The sequence below is a fragment of the Sus scrofa genome, chromosome 2 (genome assembly GCF_000003025.6).
Source record: "Sus scrofa isolate TJ Tabasco breed Duroc chromosome 2, Sscrofa11.1, whole genome shotgun sequence".
In the NCBI taxonomy this organism is placed as follows: domain Eukaryota; kingdom Metazoa; phylum Chordata; class Mammalia; order Artiodactyla; family Suidae; genus Sus; species Sus scrofa.
Genome location: NC_010444.4, coordinates 2633243 through 2651150, shown reverse-complemented (window position 1 = coordinate 2651150; position 17908 = coordinate 2633243). Strand labels below are relative to the sequence as shown.

The 17908-nt window shown below is 56.5% G+C and overlaps 1 protein-coding gene across 1 annotated transcript in view; it reads right to left on the bottom strand.

Annotated features, from left to right (window-relative positions):
* SHANK2 (SH3 and multiple ankyrin repeat domains 2) overlaps window positions 1-17908 on the bottom strand; it is a 499107-nt gene that overhangs the window by 365809 nt on the left and 115390 nt on the right. Inside the window, 1 exon segment of the mRNA XM_021082645.1 lies at window positions 11530-11607. Coding sequence (XP_020938304.1) covers window positions 11530-11607 — 78 coding nt within the window.

Sequence of the window (17908 nt, the reverse complement as noted above, 5' to 3'; positions counted from 1 at the left end):
CCTCTGCGGACCGGCTGTGCTGAGGACCCAGCCCGAATGAGACCCTTCCCCAGCTGAGCTTCGGATGGCGTGGGTGGTCGTGCCATCACCAGCCCCTTGGCGTCTCCTTGACCCCAAGCTTCCTGAGGTCCGGGGGGCAGGGGCGCCCTGCCTCCCTGGATGACCGGGCACCAGGCACACTTTGGAAAAGAGCGGCTTTGAGGCCACACGGGCTTGGTGCTGGTGACGGCAGTTCCTCCTCAAGCCGCGAACTGCTTATATTTGAAGGACACAAACCCACTCATTGACCCAACCAAAAGGGCAGATTTAGGGAGGCTCGCATGAAAAGCCAGTGCAGGATGCCCAATCTCTTCACCTGCAAGGGCGCGCGTGTGCGTGTGTGTGTGTGTGTGTGTGCACGTGCACGTGTGTACATGTGTTCACCTGTGTGCAAGTCTGTGCATGTGTTTTTGTATATGTGTACATGCCTGCACGTGTGTGTATGTGTGTGCACGTGTGTGCATGTGGGTTTGTGTGTTTGTGCAGGCCTGTATGTGTGTGTGTGTGTGTGTCTATGTGTCTGCATGTGTGTGCATGCCTGTGTGTCTGTGTGTGTGTATGTGTGTGCATGTCTGTGCATGTGTGTTTGTACGTGTGCTGTCAGTCTGTTTTACCCTCTCCTGACCCACAATGTCTCCTCACTCTGCTCCCTCCACCCCGCCCCACCCTCCCTTCTGCTCCCCCGGCTCTGGGTTGCCGGGGGTGGGGGCGGGGGGGTCTTTACAACCCTGCCTCCTCTCCTCTCCATCCCAGTTTCCCAGGGCACACCATCTAATTGGCTCCAAATCAGCCAATCAGCTTGGGACCAGCTTGAGGGGAGCGGGGCGTGAGACCAGAATCCCAGATACTCAGGGGTCCAGCATCGCCGGGGGGGGGGGTCTGGGGACACCTTTAACCCCGGGAGCCTGGAAGGGCCGTTCAGAAGCTTGGGGAACATGGCAGGGAAGGCAGCCAGACTTCACGGATGGCATCGGCCTGATTACTGCTCCGGGGCCCTGCTGGGGCACAGGGCTCCCTCCCCAGTGAGGCAGGCCGAATGCCCCGAAACAAACACTCACATTGGCTCAAAGTGTAAACACATCAAAAGGCTTAAAAGGACAGAGGCCATTGGAGCGCTAATAAATAGCCCTGCGAGTACCGCTCTGTTCCCTGAAGTCTAACCAAGAAACAGAGGGCGGCTGGCCGCCTAGGAAGGGCCATCCTGGGCATCTGGGGGCACGAGAGGAGGTGCTGCCCCGCGGAAACACCGTCTATGGGGGAGGCAGACGGAGACCCCAGAGGGGCAGGTGAGCAGGCCTCCTGGGGCACCGCAGGGCAGGGCTGGGGTGTCCAGGAGGGAAATGAGTGAACGGGAGCCCGCCAAGCAGGGGAAGGGGAGGGGCTCCAGGCAGAGGGAACAGCACCTGCCAGATTTTTGGTGTTAGAGGCAGGTGAGCGCAGGAGGGAAAGGGGAGAGACAGGAGTCGCGTGGGGGACTCAGGGCCCCCTGAGCTGGGGAGGTGTGACATCCCACCTCCCCAAGATGGGCTGGAGAGGCCCCGGGGAGGAGGAGGACTGGGGGCTGGGGGCTGAGGGCTGGGGAGAAGCCAGTAGACGCTGAATCCAGGAGAAGCACTCAGAGCTCAGGGCCGCTGGGGTGGTGGGTGGGGGGTGAACACTGGGGACAGAGGGAGGGAGGAGCAGGCGAGACCTCCAGAGTGGAGGGCACTCTGATGGGTCTCGGGCATTTTTTTTTATCCTAAATAAGATGATTGAAAAAAATCAATCAATCAATCAATCAATCAATCAATGAGTTCCCAACGTGGCGCAGCAGAAGCCAATCCGACTAGGAACCATGAAGTTGAGAGTTCGATCCCTGGCCTTGCTCAGTGGGTTAAGGATCTGGCGTTACCAGTCAGGTTTGTTACCACTGCGCCACAACAGGAACTCCTAGCAGCCCCAAATTTTGTTTGTTTGCCACGTCCACAGCATGTGGAAGTTCTGAGGCCGGGACCAAACCCATGCCACAGCAGTGACCAGAGGCACAACAGTGACAGCACTGGATCCCAAACCTGCGGAGCCACCAGGGAGCTCCTGACAGCCTCACATTTTAATCCTGCCTCACTAGCTGATCTGTAAAAGGACTTCGTGGCATTTAAACAGCAGGGCATCTGAGGACCACGTGCTCCCAATAACAGCCCCCTGCGGGGTCCACGGAGGACGCCCAGTCACACCAGTCTCTCCGGCCTCTTCCTTCTTTCTGAGAAGCCACAGGGACGTGTCCTGATGAACGGGACAGCTGTCAAACCCGCTACGCACATGTACGCATGACTGCGCCTGGGATCACATCCGGGAACTGTCCAAAGTCAAAGGTTGTGAAACTACGGGTGACAGAAGCATTTCAGCAAACTGAGAAAACCCTTCACGTCCTTGCCCCAAACCTCTCCTGATCCTGCTGTTTGGGTTTTAAGGACCAAATGCGTCCCCCCGCCTCCCAAATTTCTGGGTCGAGACCCTAATGCCTCCTAGTGGGACAGAATTTGGAGGTGGGGTCTTTGGGAGGGGGCTGGGGTTAGAGGAGGTTGCGTGGGTGGGGCCCCGTGATGGGATCTGTGCCCTTCTAAGAAGGGACACCAGGGATCTCTCTCCAAGACACAGAGAGAAGGTGGCCGTCCACATGCCGGGAGGAGGGCCGGCACCAGGGACCTGCAGGGCTGGCACCATGAGCTCAGGCTTCCAGCCTCCAGAACTGCGAGAAAGAAACGTTATTGGCCAATCCGCCCTGTCTGTGACCTTCCTGTGGCCGCTGGCACTGACACAGGGCCGTTTCTACTTCCTTTCGAACTGATGAACAATTCGAAGACATCGATTCAATTCAGGATGGATAATTTCTTCAGGACAGAAACAGCTGATCTGTAGACCTCTTATTTTATTTTTAACCGTGCCCGCAGCATGCAGAAGTTGCCAGGCCAGGGATTGAACCTGTGCCACAGCAGCGACCCAAGCCACAGAAGTGACAACGCCGGATCCTTAATCCACTGAGCCACCAGGGAGCTCCTGATGTGCAGACTCTTCCATCAACCATCAGCCCCCTGCCTCCCAACCTGACCTGCACCCTGGACCCAGCTGTCCCAGCTGCACACTGCCACTCCGTGGCTGGCGTGAGGAATGACAAGGATGATGCCACAGGGGACGAAGCCACAGCTCAGTTCCTCTCCACTTAGGAGTGTTCCTGGTCTGGCGCTGGTCACTCGGACTTCAAAGACAGAGGGGCCATGCCATCGTCGCCTCAAAGAAATTTACAGTGGCGGGGGTGGGGGGGAGCTGGTGCAGAGTCCCTGCGTTCTAGGACCAGATGCCACAGGTGCATAGCCGGCCATGCGGGAACCCAGAGAGGAGCACCACTGGGACAGCCCAAGGCTGCAGAGGGAGAGCTCTGGGTTTTTGTCTTGTTTTGTTTTTGCTTTTTAGGGCTGTATCCAAAGCATATGGAAGTTCCCAGGCTGGGGGTTCAATCGAGCCACAGCTGCCAGCCGATACCACAGCCACAGCAACACCAGATCCTCGACCCACTGAGCGAGACCAGGGATCAAACCTGCATCCTCATGGACACTAGTTGGATTTGTTACCGCTGAGCCACAGCGGGAACTCTGAGAGCTTTGGTCTTGAGGGATGCATAGGAGTTCACCGGGCCAACGTGAGCTCATGGTAACGGTCGGGGGGTACGAAAGATGTTCTTTAAAGTACGAAGTCAATGTTTGCCTTTATCACCGCCTCCCATCGGGGCGGACGGTCTGCAGTGTCAAACCCTTCTGCATGATTGTCAGCTCCGCGCTCTGTCCGTGCCCACCCTCCAGACACGCTCATGGTCTGAGCATGTTCAACGCAGGCTTTGGCTTTCTCAGTCCTTTGCCCCCGTTTCTGGACCGCACATCCCAGGTGCTCTGTCTGGATGTCTTTCCACTTAAATATGAGTTATTGCCGTTCTTCCGGGGGAGGTGAGCACTCGGCTCACGTACCACACAGCCCGTGCGTCCCGGGCTTGGGTTAATCACTACCTGGTTTAGATTAGGACGGCTAACTCCATCTTCCCCGCGGCCCAGGGGACCAGCTAACCGTGGTTCTCTCCCTAGAGTGAATAACAGTCACATTTTATCTAGTTAGTTATTTTTTGGTCTTTTTGTCTTTTGGGGCCACACCTGAGGCATATGGAGGTTCCCAGGCTAGGGATCCAATTGCAGCTGCAGCTGCCAGCCTACACCACAGCCCCAGCAACATGGGATCCGAGCCGCATCTGCGACCTACACCACAGCTCACAGCAACGCCAAATCCTTAACCCACTGAGCAAGGCCAGGGATCGAACCAGCATCCTTGTGGATGCTAGTCAGGTTCGCTAACTGCTGAGCCACAACGGAAACTCCAACAGTTGCATTTTAAAATCTGCTTTTCTGTTTACCTACAAATAGAAGGTTCTGACAGAGGCTTCTCCCCCAGCTGCCAACACATCAGGCCATCTCTCTGTTTCTTTGCTTTCCAGGCGACATCCACCCTCCCTTGCCCACCTAGGCTGGTGCCTGGGGATCTCCCCAGGCCAGGGTCTTCTGCCTCCTGGAGGAGCCCTTTGCTGGGTGGAGCTCACCTTCTGGCAGCTCCTGGGAACAGGTGTGTGTGCAGAACACATGCTAAAAGTGTGCATGTCTGGGGCCGCCTTTGCAAAACCCTCGTGCTCACTTACGAGCACGCTGTTTCAAAGCCTCTCCCCTCCGAACGGGAGGAAGGTGAAATTCACGGCCCAAGAGCTTCCGGGGCTGTGAATGACACATTAGACCCCGTCCTCTCTATGGAGGTTGGTTCTCCCCTCCTGAAACTGAAGGACTGCATTTTTATTTTCATTCCCGAAGTTCTGAGCTCTCACGACCCCGGTCTTTGCTGAGGACACGTGCTCACATCTTGGAAATTCAGGGGCTTTTCCAGATTTTCTGTCCTGTCTGGAAATTCCACTATGTGGGTATCCAACCCGCTCCTGGATTGTCTTACGTCCCAATTCTCCCATCCATCTCTCATCTTCCTTTTTTTTTCCTTTTTCAGCTGCACCACAGCATATGGCAGTTCCCGGGCCAGGGGCTGAATCCGAGCCCACAGCCGTGACCCATGCCGCAGCTGCCGCAACCCCCGGTTCCTTCAACCCACTGCGTTGGGCCAGGGATGGAATCCGCCCCTCCACGGGGACGGAGCCGCTGTAGCCGGATTCTTAACCTGCAGCGGCGCCACGGTGGGAAGTCCCATCTCTCAGCCTCTTCAACAGCCCTGCGCTCAAAGCTCAGCTGCCACTATCACTTTTCATGAGGCTCCCAGACGCCCCACTTCACAAATGCTCTGTCCTCTCTCACCACACTGAGAAGATGGGGTATATATTTTTGAAGTTCCCTTCTGTTCTCTGAATTTCTCAGTTGCTACCCAGCATCTTTATTTCTGCTTGTTTGGTGTCTGCCTTTCTCGCTGGCGCTTCTCCCTTAACGACTGATGACTCTCAGCTGTCTGTTCCCATTTTTGATGTGAGGCATTTGCATGCAGAATGGAGACTCTGGGAGTGGGTTGTTCCTATCAGCGGGAGGACGTCCCCCACCTCTGCCCAGGGGCTTTCCTGGTGGGGGGAGAGACAGAACACGTGGGGGGGGTTCTATTCACAGACATGACAGCAGGTGCAAAGGCCCTGGGGCAGCTTGTGTTTGGCGTGCTGCACGAATGCAGGAGGCGGAGGAAGCAAGATGCGGGGGTGTGAGGTCAGTGAGTCCCCGCGAGCCTGGTGGTACGGGCCTCCTCAGTTCAACCAGCACTTCCGTTTCCAGCCACACCTGTGCCTCAACGCAAAGAAGCTGGCTTCCCACACCCAGCTCTCCAGGATCCTGACCCGAGGTCCGGCCGGCTCCTAGCTGTGCCCACTGCCAGCAGGCGGGCCAGTTTCCCTAACGCTCCTTGCCCTCCTGCTCTGCTTCCTGGTGCTGTGGGACGCTGACCACTCCTCCTACATTCCACATCATAGGGAAGGGCTCGCAGTTCCTATTGTGGCTCAGCTGGTTAGGAACCCGGCTAGTATCCATGAGGATGCGGGTTCGAACCCTGGCCTCCCTCAGTGGGTTAAGGATCTGGCGTTGCGGCGAGCTGTGGTACAGGTCGCAGACGTGGCTCCGATCTGGCATGGCTGGGGCTGTGGTGTAAGCCGGCAGCTGCATCTGGCACAGATGTGGCCCTAAAAAGAAGGAAAAAACAGGGGGTGGGGGGAAGGTCTCACCTGCCTTCCTCACCACTACACATTACCTGCAGCACCTGCACACTCAGCTCCCTGGGCCCCGGCCCGGCCCTGCCCATGTGCCTGGGGCTGGGGGTTGTGGGTGGGCTGGTCGCACATGGATCAGTTTAGGTGGACAGGATACAACTTTAAACTCGTTCCCCACGGGTGACCACTCAGTGGGGGTGCAGGGGGTCCAGGGGAGAGCGCCCAGGACCCGCCCCTCCCCCACCAGCACCCACCCACGGCTCCCCTGGGCCCTCAGCCCTGGGGTTGGAGGATGCGGGCCTCAAGCCAGCCCTTCCCAGCCTTGCTCTCTTGTCTTGCCGCCCCCTTCCCCCCACTGCGCCGTTGCCCAACCAACCAATGCTTAGGAAAACCTCCCTGTCCTGATCCCAAGCTGGTTCAGGGCACGAGGTGCCCCTCACTTGTGGCATTTAAAGGGTAGAAGTGCCCTGCTTTTCACGTGGAAACGTGAGGGGCTGTGGGATGGGAGGGGCTGATGGCCGTTTCTGAGTTTTCTTCTGTCCTCACCCGGAGCAAACCCCAACATCCCTCTTTGTCCTGGCTCCCCTGCTCTCCCAGCTGGCTGGCCTCCTCGCTGCTCCTCAACAAGCCGGACACGCTGCGACCCCAGGACCTTTGCACATGCTGGTTCCCCTCCCCCAGTTATCCGCACAGCCCGTCCTGCCTCCCTTTCTCGTGCTCAGAGGCCCAGCAAGGCTCCCATCCGAAAAAAGGCACATTCCCGCAGCATCACCCCGCCTCTCTCACCCCCACTTCACTTTTCTTCATGTAATTTAGCAACCCTGCTGTACTGCACGTGTATCTGTGAACGTGCTAACAAGCCGCCTGCTGAACACACCCTCCGCGAGAGCAGGGCGCCGTCAGGACGTATGTCCCAGCTCTGAGAAGAGAGGGTGGCCCTCACAGGAACACGGCGTGTGGCGGTCAGAACAGTGAGCTTGACCTGATTACTCTTCGTCACAGAGAAGCACAGCAGAGCAGCCCACACGTGGTGGCTTCCCAGGGTTTCAACGCCCTAATCTAGAAACACAACTTCCACTTTCCTGTTTCTATGGGAACGCAGAGTCTGAATCCCAAATAAGACTTTGAGAAGAACTTTTAAAAGAAGCCGCTTAACAAGGCCTGGCCTGCCCAACCGCATGGCCTAAGCCGGGACCAGGGGCCCAGGTGCTTGAGGGACCAGCCAGGCCCCAGAGAGGCAGAGGCAGGTCAGCGGTGGGCAGTAAGGAGGGGTGGGGACTAGGGCAGGCTGTGCTCCCCAAAGGGGCCCTGCTCCCCAACCCCGGCCAAACGCCAACACACAGAGGCTGCCCGGGCGTGGCCATCTTTCCTGGTGACGGAAGGGAAGCTGGAAATTAGAATTTTTATAAGAAGTTCCTGGACATTCAAAGAATTGAATGTTTAAAAATCTCTGGACAGGCCATAGGCAAAGTCTCTGCAGTCATTAAACAGACATGTCTCCAAAGAAGACGTACAGATGACCAGTGGGCTCCTGGAAAGATGCTCAGCATCACTAATGATTAGAGAAATGCAAATCAGAATGCCACTGAGGTACCGCCTCACACCAGTCAGAATGGCCATCAGCAAAAAGTCTACAGACAGCAAATGCTGGAGAGGGTGTGGGGCAAAGGGAACCTCCCTCCACTGTGGTGTTGGTGCAGCCACGGCAGAAAGCAGTAGGGAGGTTCCTCAAAACGCTAAAAATGGAATTACCATACAATTCAGCAATCTCCTTTTCTGGGCATATATCCGGACAAAACTCTAATTTGAAAAGACAGCTGCATCCCAAGGTTCACTGCAGCCCTACTCACAACAGCCAAGATACGGAAACAACCTAAACATCCACCAACATCCAAATGGATAAAGAAGATACCACACACACACACACACACAGAGAGAGAGAGAGAGAGAGAGAGAGAGAGAGAGAGAGAGAGAGAGGAATACTACTCAGCCATGAAAAAGAATCAGGTAATGTCATTTGCAGCACCATGAATGGACCTAGAGATGAACATACTGAGTGAGCTAAGTCAGACAGAGAAAAACACCACGTGATCTACGTGGAATCTAAACTAGGACACCAACGAACCTGTCTGCAAAAGAGAAACAGACTCACACACGTGGAGAGCAGACCTGGGGCTGCCACACGGGGGAAGCAGGGACGGATTGCGTGGTGGGGGTTAGCGGAGGCGAAGGATTTTACACAGAAGGAGTGAACAACAAGGCCCTGCTGTACAGCACAGGGAACTCATCTAAGCTCCTGTGATAAACCGTCGTGGAAAAGAACATGAAAAGGAACGTGCATACGCGCGCGCGTGCACACACACACCGGAATCACTTTGTTGTACACCTGAAACCAACACAGCATTGTAAATTGACTACACTTCAACACAATACATTTCTAGAAAAGTCTCTGGAGTCAGACCCACCCTCTGGATGGCAGGTGGTAAGCTCTACCTGTGGCTTATTGTGTCAACAGTTGAGAGAGAGCTGGCTGTCCCTGGCCCATGGCATGTGGCCCGGCCTGGAAAAAGTCAGCAGACCACGAACCGTGAGGCAGGTGCCAGCATGTCCAGCTCCCAACCCACCAAGCTGCTTCTAAACACACCGGAGAAACACACCAAGAGAAGAGAAAGATATCTGGTGGACGGAAAAAAATAATTTCCACGGTCACCCAGGAAGGGCCTGGATGAAGCCTGCTATTTCCTAACCCATCCTGCGAGGCTTTAAAGGCTGCTGCTTCTCACGGAGCACATAGGAGGGGCCTGGGAGTGGAGAGGCCCTGAGAGGACTTGGGGAGAAGGTGGCCGTCTGCAAGCCAGGAGCAGAGTCCTGGCCAGGGACCGGGGGAGGGGGCCGGCACCTTGACCTCGGCCTCGCCAGCCTCCGGGACCATGACAAAAAAAGGGTTTGAGCCGCCCCACCTGTGGGACTTGTCGTGGCAGCCCACACAGAGGACACACACGTCGGGCCGTCAGATGCCATCGTCTCGTGGCTGGGTGACCCAGCACCCACATGCGGCTTCCCTGTGTGGCTTTTGCTGGTGGCAAAAGGCCAAGATGTGCCCGAGCTGGCGAAGATTTTCACAGGGAGCAGGAGGCAAACAGGGGTGTCGAGGAGTGGGGTTGGCGCAGGACGGAGCGGAGGGCGCCCGGGGGCCCGAGCACTGGAAACTTCTGCGTGCGCCACAGGACAACCCCCCGTGGGCTCTGGAGTCGACATCCTGGGGCTGCAGGGGCAAACGACCTCGAGCCGGGTGGTGTCCAGGAGCAGAGCCTGACCCATTCACAGTCCCCTGTGAGTCCTATCCTGCCCTGTCGCCTCAGGCAGTGACCACCTGGGCGGGGACACCCCCCTTTCTAGGAGCCCCAGCAAGAAGCTTAGCACACACACACACCCCCAGCAGCAAAACGGCGCCAGCTCACCCCCAAAGCCACCTGTCTCTTTTTTGCTCAGCATAATCAATCGAGCACCCCAAACGCTTCCGGAGGACAGTTATGCAAACACGCTTGAATAGCAGGACCTGGCAGCCTGCAGACACTCCCGTGTCCAGGCGGAATCAAGGCCTGGGAGGTCCGCTCTGCGCACCCAGCGCGGGCTCCGACCGTTCGCCGAGGGAGCTGGTCTCTGGTCTCGCGTCTCCCCGCCTCCTCACGTTTTCAGGGTACAAAGTGGCTTCATTCACCCCCTGGAGCCCGGCCTGCAATGGTCCCCAGCTTCTCACGCACGGCCCTTCCCTCCCAGTGATGGAGGGTGACTCCCGCACGGCTGGGTCCGTGGGGACGACGGCTTGTCGTGGCGCTGGACCGGGATCAAGACGGTCCACCCAGGAGGCCTGGGTGATCTGCTGCTGCCCGGTTTGGGCTGAAACTGGTGCATTTTCAAGACCGCAAGCCCGTGTGTGTACTGATAAGATCTAAGAAGAAGGATGTGTGGAAGCCCCCTCTCATCTCAAGAAGACGTAAAAATATTTACGAATAAAAAGAATCACTGTCTCCATGATTTTCAGTTTCAGTGGGGATAATTGCGTTTAGGATGGAAAAGCATTTCTTTCTGTTTGTTTTTGTCTTTTTAGAGCCACACCCACAGCATATGGAGGTTCCCAGGCTAGGGGTCCAATCGGAGCTGCAGCCGCCGGCCGCCACCACAGCCACAGCCACGCGGGATCCGAGCCGAGTCTATGACCCACACCACGGCTCACGGCAACACCGGATCCTTAACCCATGGAGCGAAGCTGCGTCCTCATGGTTACTAGTTGTATTCGTTCCCACTGAGCCACGATGGGAACGCCGAAAAAGCATTTCTACAACACAGAGGATTTAGCCCCCCCCAAATACTTTCATCCCACACCATCTGGCCGGCTGCATCAAAATTCCATGTGAGCCCCGTATGTATATGATGGGCTATTACTCGGCCATAAAAGGGGGTGAGGCACTGACACACACCACCCCACGGAGGGCCCCGTGGAAGAGACCAGATGCCAGAGGCCACCTGTTGTAGGAGTCAGTCCACCTGACATGTGCAGAAGGGACCAGCCCACAGGGTCAGAGAGCAGATCCGTGGTTGTCTAGGGGCCGCGGGAGGGAGGAACAGGCAGTGACTCTTACTGGGTACACAGTGTTCCTTGGGGTGATGATGAAAAGCAATTCTTAACTACACGGAGGTGAGGCTAACTTCCTGCGTCAGCCCGAGGCCGCTGGACTGGACTCTGAAATGGTCCCGTCCTGTGTACCGCGTTTCTCCCACAGTGACAAACCACCTAGACCCTGGCCTTCTGCTCCACCGCGTCACCCCACGGCCACGCCAGGCCGGTCGCTCACCCTCCCCCTGGGACGGCGGACCGGGTGGGGGCCGGATGGACAGCAGGTCAGCTCCCCATTCCCAGGCTCGGCCTCAGAGCCAGCACTGCCCACGGCTGCGCAGGGACCAGCCGCCGCGCCTGCACTGCCCTCCCCAAGAGCCCAGCTGGGGCCTCGATCCCGTAGCCATGCGTTTGGTCTAAAGGGAAGACGGCCGGCGAGAAAAGAAGAACTGAAATAGGGCCGAGCTGCAAACACACATCCCGTCCCAACGGAGGGCCGAGCCTGAGCCGACACACAGAGGATGCGCAGGAGCGCACGCCGCCCCCCCGCATCTCACACTCACACACACACACACTTGTGCGCACGCGGTGGCTCAGGCGTGAGAAGCCCGCTGACCTGAAACGGGGTCTGGCTGTTGTAGTTCTTCAGTTCCTTATTTCCACCCCGGAAGAGCAGCACCCGGGCACAGCTGTCCTGCAGAGAGAAAGAAGAAACCTGTCACCCGGGGGCCAGGCATTCGCCAAAGCAGCCCCGTTCCTCACGGGAGCTCACAGGAAGTCAGGACCACGAGCCCGCAAGTCGACGGGAGGGCGTCTGCGTCCATCCAGGAGGCCAGGAGGAGGGCAGGAGCGTCCCGCACGCCGCCAGCGGAAGCCTAAGTGCCGCCAAGACGCTGGGCGGCGACCCAGCAGGATCTGTAAGAAATACACACATCCCACGGCCAGCGACTCCGTGATCTACGGTCTTGCGCGTGTGTATAAAATATGGCAGAATCGAAAGACTGCAAGTAAAACACAAGAGGAAAGAAAGGAAGAGAAAACCCAGAGATGGCAAAAAAAAAGTTGTAAAATAGGGGAAGTGGGACTCCTTCTGGAACATTCCTTTTTGTTCAAGACAACTGTTTGTTGAAGGATAGTTGATTTACAAAGTTGTATGCGTTTCAGGCACACAGCACACCGATTCAGTTTTATGTATACAAAATACATCAGTGGTGTACACACACACACACACACACACATTCTTTCTCAGACTCTTGTCCATCATAGGTCATTACTAGATACTGCATATGGTGCCCTGGGGTATACGGTACATGCTTGTTGTCTATCTCTTTGCTCCGTGGTAGGTGCATCTACTAACCCCAAGCTCCCAATTTATCCCTCCCCCGCAATTTTCCCTTTGGCAACCATCAGTTTGCTATGTCTGTGAGCTCTGTTTTATAAATAAGTTCATTTGCATCATTTTCTTAGATGCCATATACCAGTGATAGCAGGTGGTATCCATCTATCTCTTTCTGACTTACTCCACTTATATGAGAATCTCTAGGTCCCTTCACGTTGCTGCAAATATTGTTATTTCTTTCCTTTTAATGGCTGAGTAATATTCCATTGCGTATATGCACCACATCTTCTTTTTTGTTTGTTTGTTTGTCTTTTTGCCATTTCTTGGGCCGCTCCTGCAGCATATGGAGGTTCCCAGGCTAGGGGTCTAATCGGAGCTGTAGCTGCCAGCCTACGCCAGAGCCACAGCAACGCGGGATCCGAGCCGCATCTTCAACCTACACCACAGCTCACGGCAATGCCGGATCATTAACCCACTGAGCAAAGCCAGGGATCGAACCCGCAACCTCATGGTTCCCAGTCGGATTTGTTAACCACTGTGCCACGAGGGGAACTCCCCACATCTTCTTAATCCCGTCCTCTGTCAATGGATATTCAGATTGTTTCCATGTCCTGGCTACTGGGAAGAGTTCTGCTGGGAACATTAGGGATTGTGCATCTTTTCCAACTACAGTTTTGTCCAGATAAACGTCCAGGAGTGGGATTGCTGGATCATGTGGCAGTTCTGCTTTTAGTTTTTCAAGGAACCTCCGCACTGTTCTCCACAGACCATTCATTGCAGAGGCAGCCGTAGCAAACCAATACAAGGTGAACTGGTATAAACTGACAAGAAGAATATCCAAGAATGTCCACATAGAAAACCCAGGTCTGAAAATAATTCATGCGACTTAATTTCACTCACTTTTACAGGAGACAGAGAATACGTCTAAAACGGTACTCACAGGGGAATAAGACCTACTTTCTCAGGAGGAGAAAGGCTTACAGAGCAAAAAAGAAGGACTCTGTTATTTTCTGTAGTTATGCTTTTAATGCTTTTAAAAGGCAGCCAACATTTGTTTCTTGTGTCTTTTTACAATGAAAATGAGCCTCCTCCTATCCGTTAGGTAGTGCCTACTCTTTGCCCAGAAGGGCCAATGCTTGGAAACTCCTGACGGTGGGGGGCGGAGGCAAATACCCACAGATACAAAGACTGATGGAGAAGCACTGATGGTAAGTACGCTTTGTTCAGGGAGCTCCCTGGTGGTCTAGGGGCTAGAATCTGGCGCTTTCACTGCCGCGGCCCAGGTTCCATCCTTGGTCTGATAACATCCCAACTAAAGCCACTGGATGCTGTGGCCGAAAAAAAAGACTCCTCTACCTAACAGATGCAGCGGTGCTGTGAGGAGTGAATGCGGTTGGGGGCACCCAGGCGCTGGGGCCTCACGCAGCCTGGCTGCGCTCTCCCCACAGCCTCTGCCCGGATCTCAGCCAAACCCCAGCACGTGGGCCGTCCGGCGGGTCCACCTGCGCCCACAGGGTCCAGAGCAGAGGCAACAGGTGTGGTCACCCAGGCCAGCACTCAGGCAGGAACGGCTGGATGAAGGATTAAAGGAAGCCACTGACCAGGGGTTCCTGCCCAGGGAACTGCTTCCCACCCCAGCCCGAGGGGACCCACTGTCCCAAGAAGGTCAGGGGCCGAGGCCCCTGCACATGACACAGGACAGAGGACCTGGAGGAAGAGCAGGCCTGAGACAAAAGCTGACATCCAAGGAGGCGGAAACAGGTGGGCAGTGCCAGGAAGCCGGGGGCTGGTGGGCTGGGGGCCTGGGCAGCCGGTGGGCTGGGGGGCCTGGGGGGCCAGTTGTATGGTGTAGGAGCTATAGCTCAATAAAGTCGCTGTGATTAGAAAAGTAAGAGACAGAGCGACCAAGAGAGACACAGAGGCTAAAGGAGACCCAGAGAGAGACAGAGCCAGGAAGAGAAGGCAGGCGGAGCTCGCTCCATGCCCGCCAGGTCCAGCCAAGGGCACAGCTGGGTCTGGCACAGCACAGCGGGGGCTGCCCTGGTCCCGGGGACCTTGCCATGTTACTAATGAGGAAACCACCCAAGAACAGGGCAAGGGGGACCCTCGTTCTCTGAGCTGAGGTCGGGGGGTGGGGGATGCATCAGAGAGGGTGTGGGCTGCTCGCAACCACGCGGCATGGGTGGGGGGATCTGAGCTTTGCGGAAAATGGTTGTGGTCGGGGGTCCTGGGCCTCGGCTGCAGCTGTTGGTGATGCTGTCTGTGCAGGTGGCTGCCTGCTTAGGGGTGGATGCAGCTGCAGGCCTGGACGGAGGCTGCCCTCCGCCACTGCTGCGGGCAAAGAGAAGGCCCGGGGACCATACAGGGCTGGGTCCCCACGGAGGGACAGAGGGACACGGGACCTTCAGGAGCGAAGGCAGCCCCCATGCAGTGGCGTGAAAAACACCTGGAGACAGAGGTTGGGAGAGAGACCGAGAAACAGAGTGGAGAGCAGGGTCCCCGTGGAGCCCCGCTGTGTCCAGAAACAGCCCCGAGCGTGTGCGAGCATATCCTGGGGAAGGGGTGGCGCCTGCACCAAGTTCAGGGTGGCAACTGGGGAAAAATCTGAGATGCCCACGCCCTTTGCACTTTTTCCACAAATGTGAATTCATGCAGTGCTTTGAGTAACTAAAAACGTTTAAGAAAATTAATTTTTTAATTGTTTTTTCCAAATTTATTTTATTCATTTACTTAAACATTTAAACTTTTTTTTCCCCCGTTTGGCTGCACCTGCGGCATGCAGAAGTTCCCAGGCCAGGGACTGAACCTGTGCCGTAGCAGTGACCTAAGCCACAGTGGTGACAATGCCAGATCTTTAACCCACTGAGCCACCAGGGAACTCAGAGAAAATTTTAAAAGATTTATATCAGCAAACGCACCGTTCATATTTGGGGTACCATTACACCCAGGGTTTAAAAGAAGGGCCCCGGTGTTCCTGAAAGCAGGGACAGCCCTGGATCCCAGCCTGAGGTCACACACGTGGGGCTGGGGCCCATGAAGACTCCACCTGGGCTGTGTCATTTTATTCCAGAATCTCAACTCCTGCCCAGCTGGTTTTATGAATCGAGATCCATTTGAACGGAGGCCCCTGAGGTCTCCAGTCCAGCCCCAGGCTCCCTGCCCCTGCCCGGGCTTCCAGCACCCGCCCCAGCCTCCCCTTCTCCCCTTGAATTAGACCAAAGTAAATGAATGAATTAAAACAACAGCGTTATCGTGTCTCAGGGAGCAGGGTCTGCCCGGAGAGAAAGGAAGGAGAGGGTGTTTGACGGAGTCCCGGCAGAGGCGGGGCTCGGGGCCAGGACTGAAGGGACTCTTGGTGGGTTACCATTGGGGTGTGGGGTGCAAGTGAGAGAAGAGAGCGTGAATCCCTGGGGAAAGAAGTGGGGGACCCCACTAGGGGCTCAGGGACCCAGAGACTGCCCAGGGGTCACCCCGAACTGAATTCACACTGGGCCGAAGCGTGCCCTGGCCCAGTTCAAGGGCCGCCCGGAAGGACCAGCAACCCGGCCAGTCAGGACCCAGAGCAAGAGCCTGGCTCGGCCACTCCTTGTAAAGGCGCCCCTCCGCTCAGCAAGGACGTCTGCCGAAAAGGCCCATCAGAGGGAGGTTTATTTCCTACGAAACTAAGAATAAACCCCATCAGGCACTGCCAGGCACTCTCCCAGGGGGGATCCAGCCCGAATCCCAGGGGGGTGACTTCACACTCGTCCCTCTGGTGTTTGCCAGACTTCAAAGGAAGAGCATGTCCCCCTGCACAGGGATTTTGAAACAGAAGGGCAGACGGGTCACGGGGTTTCATAGCAATGCCGTGTGTGTGTGTGTGTGTGTGTGTGTGTGTGTGTGTGTACGCTCGCATGTGGGTACAGGCAGGTGTGTGCATGTGTCTGTGTGCAGGCACGGACGCTCTGCAGTTCCAAAAACACATCTCCCGGGTCCTTGATTCCACTCTCACAGCATCCTTGCCTGGGGCCATCTCGCAGAGAAGGCAGAGGAGGCCAGGAAGGGTTACGTGAAAAACTCCTGTTTCCGAAAAGGAGGAAAGAGAGGTGTGACCCAGAGGAGTTGTTGAGGGGAGCCTCTCGGTTCCCGGGGCGCCCTCGTATGACACCCCCAGACTTTGTCCTTCTAAACACATCGATCAAGCACAGATACAGACTCAGTCTGCGTGTTTTGGTGCTAAAGCATCAGGAAGAATAAATATCCAGTTATCTCCTGAGCATGAATTTCACGTACATTTCATGAATTAACAAAGGTACCCGACACTCCTCTTCCCCAAGCATCTTGGAAACTCGCCCTGGCTCAGCCGGGGCACATGGCCCCTGCGATCACCAACCCCGACGGGAGCCCAGGCACCATCACCTTCATTTTATGCATGAAGACACAGGCCCGGAAAGCATACTCAGGCATGCATGCCCCCAGTCCACACAGAGTGTAGGCCCTGCGGGTACCATCCTGTCCCCTGGGGACACAGCACCCCAAACCATAAAGCGGGTCACGTGATGGAGTGAGTGAGGGCGGTGGTCAGGGAAGGTCTCGCTGAGGAGCTGGCCTCTACGCTGAGCCTCAGCAATGACAAAAGAGACTGTGGCACACGGGGGAGCATTCCTGGCAGAGGAAGCCAGAAGCGCAAAGGCCCTAGGGCTGCAGGAAGCTGGGGGGAGGGGGCAGCAAATCGGGGTGGGGGGCAGGGGCCTTGGGAGTTTTCCATAGGGACACAGATGGATCCGCCCAGTACAACGCCACTTGGCAGTTCTGCAGAAACGGAGGGAATCAAGACTGGGAGGCGGGGGGACCCGTGGAGGGTGAATGCAGCCATTAAGGGCAAGGATGACCGTGGCCTGGGCCGGGATGGGAGGGGACAGAAGGAAGCTGACCAGACCTGGGACAGGGGGTGAGGAACAGGAGGGCCTCCCAGACTTCAGGCTGGAGCCACGGAGAGGCAGCGCTGTCCACACAGCAGGAGGAGCTGTTACTGGAGCTGCCAACGCACTGGGATGTCGGCAGGTCGAGGGCATCCCTGCCCGGAGCCCAGGGAGCGGTGGGCTGCCACGTGCTGACTATGGCCGTGGGTGTTTTCTAGAAGGTACCGCAGGACACAGACAGGCCTGCCTGAGGTCCCCATGGGGAGAAATGGGGCAGCAGAGAGTGCCGCGCAGTTTGCCAAGAGATGCCACTGAGAGGCTGAACTGCACAGGGGCAGTGGCGGAGGCGCTATCATGGCGCTGCCACGTGGGGGCGTCCCGCTGCCCAGATCCTGGAGGGGTAGAGTCTGAGCGTCCTGAGGCCGAGGTCTGGCGGAGTCAGGATGCTCTGAGCAGTCCGGAGCGGCAGAGGGGCGTCTGCGCATGCGCATGCAGCCTGCTGGAGGCGGGGCCAAAAACAGGCTCCAGGACCGGCTTTGCTTCAAGTGACTCACGTGGCCATGACTTTAACCCCGGATCTCCAAGTCCTCCCCACCCTCCTGTCGCCACCCCAGAGCTCTCACTTCCACTGCACCGAGGCCATCTTGACTTAAATGTCACAGATGTGAACTGCTCAGCACTCCAAATTGTAAGTCAGAAATCCCTTTCCAGTTTAAATTATCCCTTGAAACGAGACTGGCGGGATAAACATAAGT